This window comes from Falco naumanni, chromosome 5 (assembly GCF_017639655.2).
Source record: "Falco naumanni isolate bFalNau1 chromosome 5, bFalNau1.pat, whole genome shotgun sequence".
Classification (NCBI taxonomy): Eukaryota; Metazoa; Chordata; class Aves; order Falconiformes; family Falconidae; genus Falco; species Falco naumanni.
Genome location: NC_054058.1, coordinates 35,406,406 through 35,424,379, shown reverse-complemented (window position 1 = coordinate 35,424,379; position 17,974 = coordinate 35,406,406). Strand labels below are relative to the sequence as shown.

The following is a 17,974-nucleotide window of genomic DNA, read 5'->3' as shown; positions in this document are numbered from 1 at the left end:
CTGAGGACGTGGAGAGGGGAAGATTCACCTCCAAGCAAGAAGCCATGACACTGCATCTGTCCTATCTGCCCTGGCTCTCTGGAGTATTCCCAAGCTTTTTCTCTCCATGCTCCACTGGAGTCTAATCCTGCATGCAGAAAATTCCTCATGCTTTTTGCTCTTGTTCCTCCAGGGCATCTGTTTTCTCTTCCATTCTGTCTGGCTGTTCGACAGCCTGAACTCAGTTACTCTAATCCCTCCATCTTCAGTGATGTTCTCAGCTCCACATAATAAATATTAACAGCTTACATGTATCTTGGGGTTCTTATGCAAGGACTCCAAATAGCTTTATGGTTCATATGCACGTGGGGCTCACTTTATTCACTAGCAAAATACAGCCACCGATGAGACAGCAGTTGTTTAGCAACCTACGGTGACAACACACAATAGTTAAGACGGGAAGTGAAGATAAATATCGTATCCATTTGAAACTCCAGGAGGGGATTGCAGTTGGCAGAATATAAGTACTCATGCTGAATTTTAGCCAGAATACTCCAAATAGCATTCCTATGCTTACAGAAAGAGCTATAGGATTTAAAATACCTAACCCATCCCTCGTGGTTTATTTACAACTCATGTTAACGGCACTGATGTTTTAGGATGCCAGCGATGCTCTTAACCGGAGAAAGGCAAGTCACTTGAGCAATGAACTATACAGGATTATTTTAAAGCCCTTTCTCAGAATTTCTAGAAAAGGAAAAACTAGACTATTATATATAAACAACTGTCTGTTAGCTATCAAGTTAAAAAATATTTATATATTTTAGGCAGCTTCACTCTTCAGCTATGGCTATCTGCCACACAATGACAGGAGGCCAACTGTGGCATTTTTTTCAGTGGTGCCACAAACCCTTCTGCTATCTCCTAACACTCTCAAAACCTTCATGTGATGAAAAATAAAAGGGGTGAAAGGAAAAGAGCACATTCCTTCCTCTTCAGAGTATGGCAGCTGAGGGAGCACAGACTCTAGTCGAGAATGCTGCATTTCCCTTGCATGGTCCAGGGAGCATTGGTGGCACTGAGCGGCACTTGCTGACTGGATGCCTCTTCCCTGTTGGAATGTCCAGGTGTGCCAAAAGCAACCAAGTGTGAAGTAAGAGGTGAATGGGAACAAACCAGCCTATGTTAGCTTCAGCTGATGCCTCGGCTGCTGAAGAAAACCCAAGCTCTGCATGACTTGCCCACAGATGATGTACCAGAGCTGAGCACTGACTGCCAGCCATGACCCTGCCTGGCTAACCTTCCTCTATTTAAAGATTTTGTTATAAATGGGTGAGCTGCTCAGCTAACGGAGAGCTTAAAATAAAAAAGTCCCTGGTGATCTTTCAGTGGCAGAGATGGTGAGGACCTCAGTTTTAGGTGTCACCAAGGGCCACTCTGTGGCTGCAGACCTCCATACCCCAAGGCAGCCCAGGAGCTTCTAGGTCTCCATCTGATGGCTTATGTCCACCCCATGCTGGGGTAGACACGACCCTGCCAAGAATTTTTTGGAAACCGCCCTTTCCTAGTGCTGCAGAGGCCACCCTGCTTGTCCTGGGACCGTGAGATGCATGGGGGCGCAGAAGGTGCAGACAGCTGCCAGCAAGGGTGTCTTGCCAACACCCACCCAGCCCCCTCCACCAGTGCTGGGCACTCCCCACTGGGCTGCTGGAAAGGTTTCTCAGTAAAGGAGAAGCAAGGAGGGACAGAAAATTAGGGATGGGAGGGATGATGGAGTGTGTCCTGTCTCCCACCCAGGCACCTCCACCCGGTGAGGGGATAATGGTGGTTTAGGGAGGAGGAAGAGTGCAAGCCGAAAGAAGGCCTTGGGGGCTGGTTCAGGACAGACACTGCTTCAAGTCCAGAGCAACACAAGCCCCAGGCTTCACACTGAAACCAGCCCCAACATTGCCTCCTCTTTCTGTCAGCTATTTCTGGAGGTCCTCAAAGGCAGCAGGGAGTCTACAAAGTCCTTACCAGTCTTTGCTGGGTTTTCTCCACACCCCTGGCATACAGCGAGGGGCACATGGCTTCGATCCTCCCCAAAAGCGTAAAAAATCTTTGCGACATCTTTGGCCCTGCTGAATCTTCAGCATGCCACTTCAGCTTGGCTGCCCTCTCACCTCACTGCCTGCCCGTGAGCACGGGGATCCAGATCTTCTCCCAGCCTGTCTCACCAGCCACAGCTTGAGCACCTCTTAACAACCCTCAGCCTGAGCCACAGGTGCTCCCCACTGCTCCCGTGGGCTTGTCATTTCTACCCTTGTCTCACAAGGGGATAGCTCTTGAAAAATAAGATTAACTGCCTTTACTGCAGACTCACTCTGCATATTCCGATCTTAATTTGCCAGCTCCTCTCCAGCAGTCGGTGGTGCATAGCTGCACTGTTTTTCTCTTTCTGCCTAGGACTAAGTTTCTGGTGGTTTTGAATTTCACTACACTGCAAAAAGGCCCCTGCTCTTGTTTCTGGTTCTGTCTTCTTCCATCCACTCCTTCATTTTAAAGGGGCAAGGGAGAGGAGGTTTTTCCACTGTTGTTGCAGCCCCCATCTTCCCATCACTATATTAAACACCAACATTTGCTCCCAAGCCTCCTTCCCCTGTACAGAATGTTCAGTCTGTTTCTTTGACCTGGACTCCTAAGCCATGGCTTACAGAGCATGTACAGAAAACCTTATTTTCCTCATCTTTTTTTCCAGTGGCTTTGCAAACACAGCTTAGTGTGATGCACCCACTCTTACCTACTTTATTTTTTTGTACTTCATAAACTGATAATTACGCCAAAGGAAAAGTTTGGTTTGCCTGTGTAAGTGCACTTGGCAATTCTTAAACTTTTATCTGGAGCATCCACATGCTGGAATATTTCCCATTGGAACTGTTCTCAGTGTAAGTTAGCAAATACCATAGATAAATGGGATGGGGGAATAAGCAAGAAAGACGTGTTTATACAGCTATTGAAACCTGTGCCAGGTTAGGGAACGCAGAATAGGGTAAAACCTCTTCAACTCCATTTTAGTCCATACCAAGATCACATCATCCTATCAAATAGCCACACAATAACCTGGAGGAAAGGATAGGATCTCCAGGTCAAATGACATTTCGGAGCACTCCAGGACAAAGCTAGGCTGGGCTCAGATACCTGAACTCCTGGCTTCTCACAGGGCAGAGGGCACAGGTGAGGGATTGCCAGCCCCTGCCTCAGTCAGCCTCAGGGACAAGGCACCAAGGCTCATAAAGCTGCTGCCTTTCCCTCCACGCCACTCAAAGCCACTACCCTGGCAGGGTTGGAAGGTGCCTGTGCCGGCATGTTCAGCACACTCAGTCTTCCTGGGAACTACACGACAGGGAAATGTGAGCTTCTGCAGGCAGCGCAGCAGCCAAGAGCCCCGCACCATTTGCACGAAACCCTGCCAGGCAAAGCCATGCCCGCGGGACCTGGAGGCAGCAGAGGTGGAGAGCCACCCACCTACGGGCAAGGGATCCCTGTTGTGCCTTCCAAGGAAACGGGTGTTTCTCACTGCTCTGATCCTGCCCACGTTATTTCTCAGTGAACTCGGATCTTGCCCTGGGGCACTCGGGGCTATTTGATTTATCCAAAGGGATAAATCTCCCTCTGCTCCTTTCCAAGCTGGCACGCCACAAGTGCTTTGAACCTGCACACATCAGGGCTTGGCTACACACTGGCCTTGACTGCAGCATCCACTGCTACTTCACCCTGACTCCTTCCCTTTCCCTTTCCTAAGGTGACCAGCCTGCAGGCAAAAATGTATCTGGGAAGGAACCTAGGCCAGTTCCCCCAGTAGCTCTTTCTCCTGTGATCTCCTCTTGCCCCCTCTTGGCTTTGCCTGGTGCCTTACAACTCCCCGCGGAGGTACCAGGAGCTGTGGCACAGCAGTCGCTACCGAGGCCTCGCCGTGTTTGCTGGAGAAAGGCCCCTTCCCTGGGGAGCCAGCAAGGCAGGCTGAAGGGGAAGGCTGGAGCAGGGAGGGAAGAGGCTCGCTTGCCGCCTGCCGTCAAAAGTCTGAACTGAAGAGCAAGACGGCCACGAGCCTGATGCCTCCACCAGCTAGTCCAGGCTTGGCTGACCTGGTGTGTAGCCAGCAGCCCAGCGGGAACCCTCCCCTCCTCACTGCCCACCTCTCCGCTCTGACACGAGGGTGCACATCTGCATCTTCAAGGCAGCCACATCACGACATCGTTTTGGTTCTAACCACACGTGACCTCCTGCTGCGCGCTACCAGAAGCCTGTGCAGGAAAACTGCGTTACAAACTCCACCTGCCCTCTACAACTCCCCAGATGGCCTGCATTAAGGGAAACGATGTGCATTTTGCCTACAAAAACCAATAGTCTGAATTTATAGTTTAACTCCAAGCCAGAATCCAGTGCCAAATCTCAAGTAAGCAAGCATGGGAAAAGGACCTTATGCTTTTAAGCCACCTGCAAGGGCTCAGGCCGCTTTTACAAGAGAAATTTGCCTGCTGCAAGGGTGCAACCCCCTATTGTGGTTTCAGCAGGAGGGTTTCAACAGGAAGAGCCGTCACACCCACACACAACATTGTAAGGAAGAGAGCAAGCCACACAGGTGCCACCAAGTGTAGCTATAAGTTATTTATTCTGCAAAATAGAGGTATCTTCTAAGGAGTTGAAGACTAGAATCACAGCATTATGAACTGAGTTGTGGAAACATCATGACAGTACACACGCACAGGCACACACATGTACACCTACACACACGTGCGCACACACACAGCCTTGGTACAGGCCCCTACTCTCGCATTACTGCATGACTGCAGCATCCACAGAGGAGCCCTCTCTGCATCTTTATTTGCAAAAACCTGCAGCAAGGGTTGCATTCAAGACCCCTTCCCCTATTCACAGGGTTTCTGAGGGAATGAGGTCGGTCAGGATTGGGTGCATGGCACAGGCTACACGTGTGTAGTGTGCTGCACACACTCCCCAGCCCAGTGTTCAGCACATCCTGGATAGGAGTTATTTCTCAGCAGAACAGCCCCCAGTGGAGCACTCTCCTTCTTGCCTCAGCCTTTGCCCACGCAGCTGAGTGCAGGGTGTCTGGAGGAGGCAGATTCCCATGTTAGGACACAGTCAATGCTCCCTGCTCACCATGGTCCATGTTCCAAAGCCGGTAAAACTCTGCAAAATCCACATAAGGCTCCACACGCCCATCTTCATCTGGCTGGAGCGAGTGGGTGGGTCGGGAGCGGAAGAGACCCCCATCTGAACTTGAGCTGCTACTCTGCGTATGAGTATTAGTCGACTGGAGTGTTACAGTTGGGCTTTGGCTATGGAGAGAAAACAAGCATCTTTATTTTTCCCCATCTGATGCTCTGGACAAGAAAAACACCAGAACAAGTGCCAGCTTCTTCACAAATCAAGCTATCCTTAGCAAACAGGTAAAAAGTTGCAGTCTCTTGCTCTATGAGAGCACTAGAAGTGTTGAGAACTGCTTGGAATTGCTTGGAACGCCAAAGATATCTGATTCACATTGAACTGGAAGGCCTTAAGTACAACCAGGCATTCTAAAGAACAGAGAAGAAGCCGGGGGGCAGGGGAGAGAGAGGAATGGTGAAAAAATGGAGTGGAAAAACAGGAGAGAAAAAAAGGAAAAAAAAGAAAGGCATGCACTCTGCTGGCCTCCCCATACCCATACAGTATGAGCTTTACGGGAAGAGTCTGGCAGCAAGGAAAGCTATTCTTGCGTGACCTGTGTTGCAGCCAAAGCAGCTCTAGTGCGTCAGCCTCATTGTTTCTGGAGCTACCAGAATACAATAAAGCTTCTTCACTTTGCAGTGTGTACACACACCACTCCATGCCAAAGGCTGAACCCAAACCAGAGCCACTAACTAGTATGATCCTTCAAAGTGGATCCAAATAGAATCCAGTTCTAAATTTTATCCTTTTTTTCTACCCTAGCCTCTACCTGTGAGCAAGCCAACTTGCGCAGCAAGTCTCCAGCAGCCTTACAGGTGACCCGCATAGCCCCTCTTATTAAAATGAAAGGGACCCACATTCCCCCCATGCGCAGCATCCAACATGCTTGGCACACAAGATCCAAAGAGAAGGGCTGCTCTCTGCCAGAATGCCCTCCACCAGCAGCAGCAGATGCTGCTCCCAAGGCATGTTCCCAGAGCTGGCTTCAGAGCTGCTCGCTTTACTCATTCCCACTCCTCACACAATCGCTTTCCAGCTAACACATTATGCTGGCTGTCAATACTGCAGTCAGGAGGACCACACTCCAGATAAAGGAATGATTGACAGGTAACTGACAGGTGTATCTGCTTTTCAACCACTTTACACAGTGTGAGGTGCAGGGAAAAACTGCAGGTAGCAATAGAGCAGGAATCTTACTTTGTGAGGGTGGGGGTGGCTTCATCCAGAGTTGAGCTGCTGTGGGCACCATTGACCATCTGGCCTTGGGAAGGCATGACAAGAGACAGCGTGACACTCGTCTTGCTTGTGCTTTGGGAGCTGGAATACGGCACAGAGACTGGGTAGACACGGCCTCCTGAGAAGGGAGAAAACAAGAGCTATAAAATGCAGCGGAGACATGATTGGCTGAGGGTGCACAGCGGCAAAGAAAGGCCAAAGAAAGGGCCAAAGAACCCAAGGATTTATATTAAACTGCCTTTCTTATGTGCTGTACCGTATTCTGTCAAGTTATCACAGACTCTGTATCTCAGAAGCCAATAATACCTTCAATAAGAAAATTCCTTCTACACTGAGTATCTCCTCTCCCAATGTTAGGTCAGTGCTGGGTCAATCAAGAGATCTTATCTTCCACCCTCCATTTGGTTTCATTCTCTCCCCAACACACCTTGTGTTGGTGTCAGCGTGGGCTGGCTCATCTCACCCAGGGGGTACCCAAAATTCCTCACAAGCAGCGTCATGTCTTCATGCCGGGGACAGAACTTGGATCGTTCCCCACCGCTGGCAAAAGTGTCACAGTGGATCCGCTTAACCCGGTCCACTACTGCTTGTGCCACAGCATCCAGCGATGTCTGCTTGGCAAACTCTGTGGCGATCATGGCTGCAATTTCCTGAGCAGAGAAGGGAAGGAAGAAAAGAAGGAGGAAAAAAAAAAAAAAAAAAAAAGAAGAAGAAAAAAAAAAGAGGAATTAAGTTTAGGAGATTTTGGAGGAAACCTTCTCCTGCCATTTCATCTAAGAGTTTTTATGGCAACTCCTCCAGCCGTGCTGCTTGCCGGTCTCACCTGCTGCTATGTGCCCTTGCGCCTTGAATCATCCCATTCCCTTTAATGGGCTAGTCCTAAGGGACAGGCAGCTACCTAAAAGAACTGGCTCAGCGAAACAGCTCCCATATTATTACAGATGGGAATGGGGTGGCACAGGCATTCAACCTGGCCAGCGCTCGCATGACAGATGAGGAGGCAAGCCCCTATGAGAGCAGCCAACACTGTTGGAGCGTGTCAATAGCCGAAGGAACGTTTCCGATGTGAGCAGGCTCACCTGGTTGGCCTGCCCAGGCCCATGAGCTGCCTCCAGCGCTTTGTAGAGCCCTTCAGACATGAGCACCAAGAAGCCGGTCACCCCATCCAGGGAGTGCCCTCCATGTATTTCAGGCTCTGCTATGATGGGCTTAGATTTAGCAGCACTGGAAAGAGACGGTGTTATTTAGTATTTAATGGTGACATAGTGGGTGAGAACTAAGGGGTCATGAAGAAAAGGAGGGCCTGAAACCACAAAGCCGAGTTTTTCTGACCTGAGCAGCTCAATATCAGTATAGCCGTATTTGACTTTGTAATCTCCAATGCGCCGAGTGCTTTCCTGCCCACGAATAGTTCCCACTTGTTTTATTTTCCCTGCATCCAAGCCTGCCAGATTGAAAACCAAAAAAGTTTAATTGACTTTGGGAAACTTGCAGGACTTCCTCTGGTTGTCAGGAATGAGAAAAGAAATAGGCACAGCCAAGGAGAACTGCAAGACAAAACGAGATGCCAAAGAATCATCAGGACCCCAAGAGGGAGAAAAGAAAGAGCAGTTTGCTGTGTTCCAAGGGACACCTTTTCATTAGTTGTAATCTGGGAAGAAGAGAGGAGATGCACACAGCCTGACATGCGCACTCTAAATGCAACAGTTGGCCGGTCCCGAGACAAAGCCCACATTCTGGTCCAAAGCCACCAGCGGCAGCTGGCCTGTGTGCACAGGCATTTGCTGAAAAGGCAGGGGAACATCTGCGCCTGTCAGCTCTGGACTGGGCGGTGGGAGGAGAAGGCAGGAAGGAGGAAAACATATGAGAAGGATTCTGCTTTTTCTTCCATCTATTATCAATCCCTGCTCCTAAACTCCACAGAACAATTTCACTAATACGCTAGATTGCAAAGGGAGAAAAGGAGAACAAGAGGCACTGAATTTGCTCAAATGCTCAAACTGATGTGGGCTACTCCTAAAAAAGGGACAATGACCAAACAAGTATTTATTTAAATAAATTTAAGGAGATACACCTCTGGCAGGGTCTAGGAAGGAATCCCATCTTGAAAAAGGTTCTAACAGGGACCATCTGGGTGTAGCTACTATTTGAGGCAGGACTCAGAGCAGATGAGCCACTTACCCAGTCTGTTCTGGCAAATCCCCTTTCCTGGTTATACCTACAGCTAACAGGCAGAAAATGTTATTTTGAGATTTTATCTAGAGATGACTGTCTTCAGTACAAGGTGAGGGCAGGGGTCCAACTGAAACTCTCCCTCTGAGTCAAACCAAACCTCACTGCACAGATGGCTCCACACCTACCCCAGCAGTAAGACACAACTCTGCCATCTGCTGCAGACCAAAGCTGACTCATCAACATGGCCTTGCTCATGTGCCAGCTCCTGGCAGGGGGATACATGCCACTGACAGACACAAATACAGGGAGGCTCACAGCACACCAGAGAGGTTGTGTCTACATCACAGCAACTCTCCTGGAGCACTAAACAAGGTGTGATGTGCTGGATGAAGAGCCACAAAGGCCTAAGACCTTTTCCTCCCCTCAGGAGAGGTGCAACACAAGCATCATCATGACAAACACTATCCCCGCTACCCTCTTACACCACTGCGCTTCAGCCTAGCCCTACAACCACCTCCTTGGGCCCTCAAAACCGCCTCTGCACACTGACTTGTTCCACAGGCTCTCCCTTCTGCTGGGACCGCCAGCAGGAGAGCCACTGCTGCACCAAGTTAAGGTATTTCTAGCAGATCCCTGTTCTGCTATGGACTACAGCTAAAGTCTGCATTTTTGGCAGTAGAAAGGCAGTCAAAGGGTCTCTTTCCCTGGATTTTTGTATTCAGCCTTCTGTTTCACAGCACATACCCCTACTGCAGGAGTATGAGTAAAAGAGGAAATGGAAGAGAAATAGAATAAGACAAGACCCAGAAATAGAATAAGACAAGCAGAAAATTGCCACATCAACAGCCTCACCAGATAAGAACATATCTACCAGGTGAAGCTAATGAAAAATGCCCAGTTAGGTCTACCTAAACAAAGGTACACAACGTAAGTATCTAAATAAGAAGAATTCGGTACTAGCAATCACACAAGTGGTCTGGGCTAGTTCTAGACCAAGAAAGAAAACATGTCAAAACTGCAAAGGAAAGGGCAACTGCCTAAAGCAAAATGTCAGCGTTGAGAGTTCAATAGTTACTGATGTGACAGCAGTGAATGTCAGTGCTTGGCCTGGCTCCGTCTGCGGAGTACCTGTTTTTTTTGCAACAGCTTGTACAAAAGGATATTGAAATGCACCATCCCAAGGGTGCGTCATCACACACAACTTAACCTAGCATAAATGTGGTTTGCCTCCAAAAAAGCAGTCATATACTCTCCACCCAGTTTCTACCAGCTGGCTCCGTGCTTCCACTCCTGCCTTCCTATAGACTTCAGCAATCACATAGCTGGAGGGCAAATCAATGTCAGTTTGGCAGTCAGACATAAAACTAATACTCAAAACTTGGAAAAAAAAGGACAGTTTTCCACTGGTTCAGTGAATCACTCCACAGCCTCACAATAGCTAGACATGCAGAAAAAGAAGGCACTGAACTTGTCATTTGAAAACACAGTAAGCTGCTTTTTGCAGTCATTTATTTCCATTGGCTTGAATCATTCCTGGTGCTCCAGATAAACGGAGGCATGTGATGTTCTCAGATATGAACGTGAAACTCAACACTCACCCAGCTGGGAGAAGCGAAAAAGTTCATCCTCATTCTCTGTCGTATGGTCCACGTTGAGCTGAGTCACCTGCAGCCCATCCACCGTGGACTTGCATAACAGTGCTCGATTGGTACCTGCAGTGGGAGCAGTGAGATGAGGCACCAGATAGCTCTGCCGTTAAGAGGGAGAACATATCCAAATGGAAAAGGAACAGGAGAGAGAAATAGAAAAGAAGATAAAAGCTCATGTACTGTCTCATCATGATCTCCAAGAGTAGCCTTGCTAGCAGCATAGTAGGCCTGCTAGGCAGCTCTTCATCCAGGCCTGAGCTGGTACCTCACAAGAAAGCTCTCCATTTCTCAGTGAACCTGCACTACTGCCTCTCAACCCACTTTCCCTCTGTTCTTTGGTCATGCACACTGCACCAGCCAACATCTGCAGAAATAAAGAGCCAGGCTGATTTCAAGTGCTCCTGTAAGTAACAAGCATAACACTCCTTGGCCACAGACCAAAGAAACTGTCCCCCACATGCAAATTGCTTTCACTTCTTAGAACCACAGCCATCCTCAGAAATGCCTAGACTGAGCTGCTGACAAAAAACAACTCACCCACATTGGCGATATAAAGCTTGTTATTGAGAACAACAGCTACAATAGCCATGGCTCCTCCAGAGATCTCCTGCTCTACAACCTTCAATCTCTCCACAATCTTCTGGTACTGAGGAGGCAGTTGGTGGTGAGGGACACCCTGGAACCCAAAATGAGGGAGATGCTTAAATACACAGTCCACGACACGGAAACCACAGCTGGAATTAGATTCCATAGGGAGGGGAATTGTCTTGACATATCTTAGCTTCATGCCAAGCCTGTGCAAGACATACAATTATTTGTTCAATCCTAACAAATGACATAGCTCCAATAAGGTTCTGGAGACGACAGTCCAGTTCACCTGAAGAACAGAATCCACACCTGCCCAGATGCCATGCAAATCTGAGGCCATGTCTCTCACCCGCATCATACAGCTTTGTCCTGGAAGAGCCACATGTACAAGATGAACTCCTCCCCATGATATGTTCAGTTCCTTACTAAGATAACCAATGATGGGTCTGCGTAGTGCCAGTATAAACAGTGGGAACTCTGGGAAATGCACCAAGACACTTGCTTCATTTCATGCAAGCTCCCAGAAGAGAGCCACAGAGAAACCATGTTCAATTTCAGCCTCCCTCAGCCCAGACTGACTAACATTCCCAAACCTCATCCAGTAACCTGGAAGGTGCAACCTCCAACAACCTCTGTTCCTAAGGCTACATTACCTCTGGTAGCTGGGACTGCAGACTGGCCTTCTCTGCCAAGGCATCATCAATAGACTCCAGGAAGCTTCTTTCTACCACATCAAAAGCCTAAAAAAGGCCATGAAGAGAAACTAAGCTCTTATCCAATGCCTTTGAGGCTACCCATCCCCACCTCCCTAAGACTGGCTCATAAGAGTGGATGATTACTATACATACAGACATTTCAAGGACCAGTACATCACATTGAAACACAATTATTTCAGTGCAACTAGTTAACAGCTTGTAAAAACAATCTGCAACAGCTCAAAACAGGTGACAAAACCATAAAAATTACATTCACAGCAATGTCAGAGACCTATCTGATCTTGCACATTGACTGTAAAAACTTGCCTATCACTCAAAGCACACTCACAAATCCATCTCCCCACACATTAACTTCCCCCTTCCACTTATTGCCATCTTCTTCACAGGCTGACTTGCTCCTACGTGTCCAGTGAAGACAAGCTGCAGCTTTCTGGAAAACTCTCAGGACTGTGCTGATAAAGCCAAGGGGACAGATGGGTACGAGGCGGGAGTGAAACAAAGCACTACAGCTGCTTAGGATGAGTGCAGCTGCAACCATTGGCAGATGTTTCCAACCCCCACAGAAACCAGATGCTGCTCCCCTGGTGGCAAAAGAAGGACGTGGGTAGTGTGAGAAGCAGGAAGCTTTCCCAGTCAAAGAAAGCTTCTTTACCTGCAGCAGAACCCGACGCACATCAGCATCACTGTGGTCTGCATGTAGCTGGCCCAGCAGCAATTCTGCAGAGAGCCTCTGACCCACAAAATTGGTGACTCGGTTGCCATCATAGCCATTAAAGACACCATAGAGGTAGCAGTTGTTCTCGCTCCTGTCAAAGAGGCAGAAACAAAGAGGTCACAGATGTCTGAGACACAGACATACTTAACACGTTCCTCCAGACACCTCTGCATGCCCAGGCCCCACCCTCTTCTTCCAAGTCCTGTGTGACAAACTAAATACCCATTTACCTGAATTTTAACCAGTTATCTTCCAAGGGGTGACCCTCTGTCCCCTTGCCATCTGCACTGTAGGAACGGTTTGGAGCTGAGCCCACTCCAGAGAGATGGCAGGATGGCAAGTCGTCTGTCCAACTGGGCTGCTGTTCCTATGAGAAAGAAAGAGGAAGGAGATCACGTAAACGCCAAGCAGCTTGAACTGAGGATCCTGGTCCAGTACAGGTTACAAATCCATCCCTACAATCTTCTCAACCCTCCTCCCTTCGCTAGCACGGCAGCACACCACCCCAGCCGATAACTTCAGCTTCCCTGCTGCAGAACTGGATCACTTACCACTTCCTTTCCCTCTGAAGCTGAGCTCTGGCTGCACCTCCAGCTCTTGCTAACAAGAGAGCAGAAGTTAAATTTGCACCAGAGTTTCACGCTGGGTACAGCACAGCACTAGCTATCCATGTGGTGAATCGGCCCCTCGCGGCCCCGCGACACGGGAGCACAGGGAAGGCTCGGGTCCCCCGCCGGACTCTGGGCAGCCAGTGCAGGGGGACTGGGCCCCGCCGCGGTCAGACACCCCGGGCCCAGCCCCCGGCGCAGGCCGCCCGCTCACACAGCGCCGGCCTGCAGCGCCGCTGCCCCCTCACACGGCCGGGCCGCCCCAAGCCCGCGGTACCGGCGCGGCCCCCGCCGCCACCTGCCGCCCCCGCCCGCAGCGCTGCGGAGCGGCCGGCCCGCCAGGGTGGCGGGGACTCCCAGCCGCAGGCGGCCCCGGGGGCAGAGGGCAGCAACCCACCCCCCGCTGAAGCGGAACGCTCCCCGCCCCCGCCGGGCCTCCCCCTTCCCACACGGCACTGCGGGGGGCAGACGAGGAGGAGGCCCGGGTACCCCCTCGCACCCACCGGGGGGTGCCTGTGCGTGGACCGGGGGGGAAAGTGCCACTCACACTCTGCAGCAGACTCCTCCTCTGCGCCGCCATCTTGGAGTAGGACCGACCTACCCCCGCCCGCCCTTCTCCTCCAGAGCAGCCGAGGCCGCCGGATAGAGCGGCCGCTCCTCGGGCAGGCACACGCATACATACACACACACACCCCGCCTCGGTGGCCACAGCTCCGCCCACCCGCAGGGGATGGTCACGCCCACCACCCCCGCCCAGTGGGCTGGAGCGGCGGGGCGCGCTCGAGCGCTAGCGGGGCCCCGCCCCCCGCGAGCCCCGCCCCCGCGCGGAGGCGGTGCCGTGCGGAGCAAGCTTGGCCGCGCTGGCCGCCGGGGCTGCGCTGTCCTGAGCAGGGGGTCGCGCTGGCGCGTCAGCTTTGAGGGCACTTGGAAATGTGGCCAGAGCGGTGGCTGTGGAGCCCTCCTGGGGCTCCCTTAATGATACCCTGGAGAAGCATGCCCCCTCGGCGGTATAGGGGAGCCTGCGGTTGGTGCCCCAGCTTGCCTACTGGCTGGAGGAGAGAGCATGGTCAGCTCACCTTCCTGAGGAGAGAAATCCCACAGAAGTGGGATATTTAAAATTCCCTGTTGTTACCCCATCCTCTTGTCCAGGGGGAATGGAGACATCTCCGTTTCTTACCTTGAGGCCTTCAGTTCTGAGCGAAAGAAGCACCTTTTGGCCACCTCTGCAGACGTAGGGAGGGAAGAGGGGCAGGGCTGTGACATTTCTGCTTGGTGGGGTTGCTGGAGAGCCCTGAGCGAGCCTGGTGTTGAAATGTTTTTCTTAGAACTGCATCGTGTTCTGTGCAACTTCTAGGGAAGACTAAGCCCAGGTAAACACAAGAGTATCGGCTCTCAGCAGCACTGCGGCTCTGTAGACACCACAAGAGGTGTCCATTGTCTCAGCTTGGAGTCTGGCTTCTGCTAAGGTGATCCACAGCCCTTTCCCACTCTGTTTGCAGGCCATAACAAGGACATAGTGAAACCATACTTTCAGGCCAGCAATGGGAAGATGTCTACAACAGTTGACAGGTAGTTCTGAATACCCACCATGGTTTGGAGCAGTTCTTGGTAGTCTCAAGTCAGACACAACAGTAAAATAGTTTGTGTGCCTGCCTGAACAATACAGACAAAACCAGAGATCACTGGTGTTGCCCTTCCCTAAGACCCTTTCTAGGCTGAGGTAGGCTGTTGCAGGAGGGACAGGTTGCAGGAGGGATAGTTTCCATTGAATCAGCTCAGCTGAAGCAGGAGAGAAGACACAAGAATCATTCCCACCACTTTCCTAACATTAAAAGTCAGTGGAAGAGCCCTCGAGGTGTGTGAGTAGCATATCTTGAAGTGAGTGACAGCTGGCAGACAGGCTGCAGCAGCAGGGGGCTTAGGGAAGAGCACATTTCCCTGTGTGATTTGAAGCTGAAGGGACTGCAATGCAAGAGATGTACAGTTTCAGTCATGTAGCAGTGTGATTGTGGTGAGGGTGGGAGTGTTAAGTAGTCTTGACTTCCAGCAGTGGCTTGATACTCTTTTAATGACATCTTTGTGACAAATACATTAGATCAGATGCACTTCAGAAATAATTGCTGGTTAATTAACTTCATTCTATGGAACGATGGGTTTTGCTGCAGGAGGTCATGCAGAGGGTTCCAGCTCCCTTTCCTGTAAGTCCTTTGTCTATTCTTTTGTTGCATATCTTCCTTTCAAATAGACAAAGATTACAGATCCTTCCCCTTCACGCAAGGTTCACAAATATTCAGCCGTTCAAGCAGACTTAGGCACACAGGCAGAATTACTTTTTTAAAGGTTTTATTGGCCAAAGACAGAAAAAAATGCTAAATTTAGAACCTCGGTGTGCAAACAAGTTTCTGCATGTTTAGCTTTCTGTATAAGCTTGGTCTCACCGATGTCATTTGGAGCATTCCTGTGGGTAAAGCTGCGAGTGGGTACAAATAATGATAGGAATAGGCCTTGAGTCTGCAATAAAAGAAGGATGGGCAGGTTTAGTACCGATAAAGATTTGTTTTCTTACCAGTATCAAGAAGAATTCCTGATGCTGCAGCAATATGTGTATAACAGCATTTTCCATCTCATTAAAAAGCAACAGGTGAGTTTCTCTGCTTTAAAACACGATGACACTTTTTCAGCATTGCAGCAGAAGCTTATGCTTATTTAATTACTTTCAAGGTTGTAGTCATGCACCTTGATGAGCACAAGCAGACCCTGTCCTTGCTCAGAGTGCCACTGAAATCAGCAAGGCTTCAGGTGAGCTCAGAGACTGCCAGCATGTATTGTATTGCAGGACTGGGAATTTAGACATTTCTGTCTCCTTATATCCATAGGTGAGTCCTTTTGAGACTAACAAGAGCAGAGTCTGTCTGTGGGTGCAATAGGGCAGAATGTGAGAAAGCCAAACAACTTCCCTAAAGATACAAAGTAGAAAAGCTGCTACTTTCCTTCATCATACAATGACTAGTCACCTCTTGCAGTTAAAAATGTGCCCTGTTCCTAATTTAAATGTCTGGCTTCAGCTCATAGTCACTAATCCTTGTCATTCTGATTTATTTTTTTTCTGTCTGATGGGGCTGGGACATACAGCTGGTGCAAAGCAATTTTTTTTTTTTGGTGAAAATACTTGTGCCAGGTTCTGTCTGGCTGTTTCTCTGGTTCTGTCATTAAGCTTCTGCCCTAACCTTGGCTAGGGCAATTAACTACTTGGCCTGCAAAAAGTGAATAGTAAGATTTACGAAATAAGGCTGCTTGCAGTGCTAAATGCATGATGTATATTTGTCCAGCACTTCACAGTCCTCCAAAAGAAAGTGCTACTGAAGCTGCTGCACTGCTTCATTAATATCTGCTCACAGAAACCAACAGCTTTATGCAACCCTTGCAAGATGAAATACTGCACCAACAGAGTGTTTTCTGGCTGTATTGATCAAGCTTATTTTATCCTTTGTTTTATTTATACTTCATACCTTCAGTAAATCCTCTCAGAATTACCATGCTATATTCTCATGCAGCCAAAATCTCTCCAAGAATTCAGGATATCAGTCACTGAACCTCACCATCCGTGGACCAAACTCCCACGTTTTTCATTCCTCCCCCCTTCTCCTCCTCCCTCCCTCCCTCCTTCTCTTTTCATAATTAATTGTTTCTCATTGTTTCTCTGTCCCCAGTGCTAGGGATTATACACATGGCATTTCTGGTGCCAAGCTGTACTGCTGCCTTCCTGTATTTACTAATGTTTTCCCTGTAGAAAAGGAAGAAGCATGGTCACTGCTGGGCTGCTGGATAAAAGATGAACATGACTGAACAATGTGCCGTGGGGAGCAGGGAGCATAGGGCAGCCCCAGTGCAGTGCTCTTGTAGGTGTTTGGAAACCATATACAATGGGAAGCAAATACAGGATCAACAGCAGAAGGGATCACATCATTTAGTTTCTACTGATCGCGTGAGGTATGTTGAGGGGATTTTTTTGTCTGCCTTGTTTTGATGATAATGGAGGCAGGGGCTGGAAAGGAAAGTTGTGATTTTTGGCAAGGCTTGCAGGAGGTGATATGGAAAAGAAGGGTCTCCATGAAGGAGCTGGCTTGTTGCACTTGCTCTGCTTCTGTGGCAAACTATCACAGAAAGGGATGGTGGAAGGGGGGCGTTGCAAGCTCTCACACAGCTCCATCCCAAGGTCTCCCCAGCTACCTCTACCAACTTCAGCCTGGTGCTTCCCACAGGCACAGATGCCCTAATGCTTCTTGTTCCTCTGCAGGTCACTATTTCCAGACAGGCTGGAATGGCAAAGAAATAGAAGTGCAGTAATAGAGAGAAAAAGCATTAAGGAAGGAGAGCTGGAAACAGCAGCTTCCTTCCCCCAGCACCCTCTAGAGAGTTGGAGAGCCAACGTGGAGAGCTACTGCTAGGGGAACGGGGAATGGCGAGGGAGTGCTGATCCCCCTGAGAGAGCGCCAAATATCCCTGCAAAACAGGGGTTTTGCAGAGCTTTACACGAGCTGAATTTTTCAGGGAGGGAAATGGGGTTGTTTCAGTTGTGCCAAAACATATGATTTTATTGAATTCCTTGAGACACTAAACAAAGTCTCATCGCCTTGAGTCCTGGGATTATGTGAACTTTTTTTAAGAAAACACTTTATAATAATGTTTCTAGATGTCATGACTGCAGGGAAAGGCTTCAAAACGTGACTCATAGGAGCTTGAAATACCAGAAAGCAAAATTAAAGAGATTTCAAATGATCAGAAGACATAAACAAACTAGTAATGTCAGAGTGTTATTCATCTTAAATGCCTGCTTTTGGCAACATCTTGTCTCACCAGCTTTTAACTCCACTTGTTGCCAGCACAGACATTTGCCTTTCTGTGGGCAAGGTATCTCCACAACACTTGCACTCCAACAGCTGGGACAGTAGGAAGGGCCTTTGTCCAAGCAAAGATCAAGAAACAGATGAGTCTATCAATACTTTTGCATATAATCTGATGTGAAGCTACAGCGTGTTTGCGCTCAGTTGTGTCCCCAAGGGGAGAGAGAGTTTGGAGGAATGGGTGGAATGTGTTCAC

The 17,974-nt window shown here is 49.2% G+C and overlaps 1 protein-coding gene across 3 annotated transcripts; it reads right to left on the bottom strand.

Moving 5' to 3' along the window:
- Positions 1–4,611: 4,611 nt before the first annotated feature.
- TAB1 (TGF-beta activated kinase 1 (MAP3K7) binding protein 1) lies at positions 4,612–13,572 on the bottom strand. 3 transcript variants are annotated; one of them, XM_040595155.1, is made up of 12 exons: positions 13,378–13,572; positions 12,818–12,866; positions 12,497–12,633; positions 12,204–12,357; positions 11,489–11,575; positions 10,785–10,923; positions 10,197–10,310; positions 7,756–7,867; positions 7,503–7,647; positions 6,851–7,073; positions 6,385–6,541; positions 4,612–5,318 (listed from the first exon to the last, which is right to left on the bottom strand). In XM_040595155.1, exons 1-12 carry the CDS (start codon positions 13,548–13,550, stop codon positions 5,111–5,113), a joined length of 1,698 nt encoding a protein of 565 aa, XP_040451089.1. In that variant the 5' UTR covers positions 13,551–13,572; the 3' UTR covers positions 4,612–5,110. The 3 variants fall into 3 exon arrangements, with proteins under 3 accessions (XP_040451089.1, XP_040451090.1, XP_040451091.1); XM_040595156.1 differs by lacking the exon at positions 11,489–11,575; XM_040595157.1 differs by lacking the exon at positions 12,818–12,866 and having other exon boundaries at positions 13,422–13,571.
- Positions 13,573–17,974: the final 4,402 nt, after the last annotated feature.

Bases quoted from the DNA above. Each gene is read 5' to 3' on its own strand.
- TAB1 (XM_040595155.1), bottom strand. From the start codon at position 13,550: ATGCGTGTGCCTGCCCGAGGAGCGGCCGCTCTATCCGGCGGCCTCGGC. The intron at 6,542-6,850 runs GTGTGTTGGGGA...CTCCCTTCTCAG, and splicing joins CACGCTGACACCAACACAAG to GAGGCCGTGTCTACCCAGTC. The intron at 5,319-6,384 runs GTAAGATTCCTG...TTCTCTCCATAG, and splicing joins GCCACCCCCACCCTCACAAA to CCAAAGCCCAACTGTAACAC.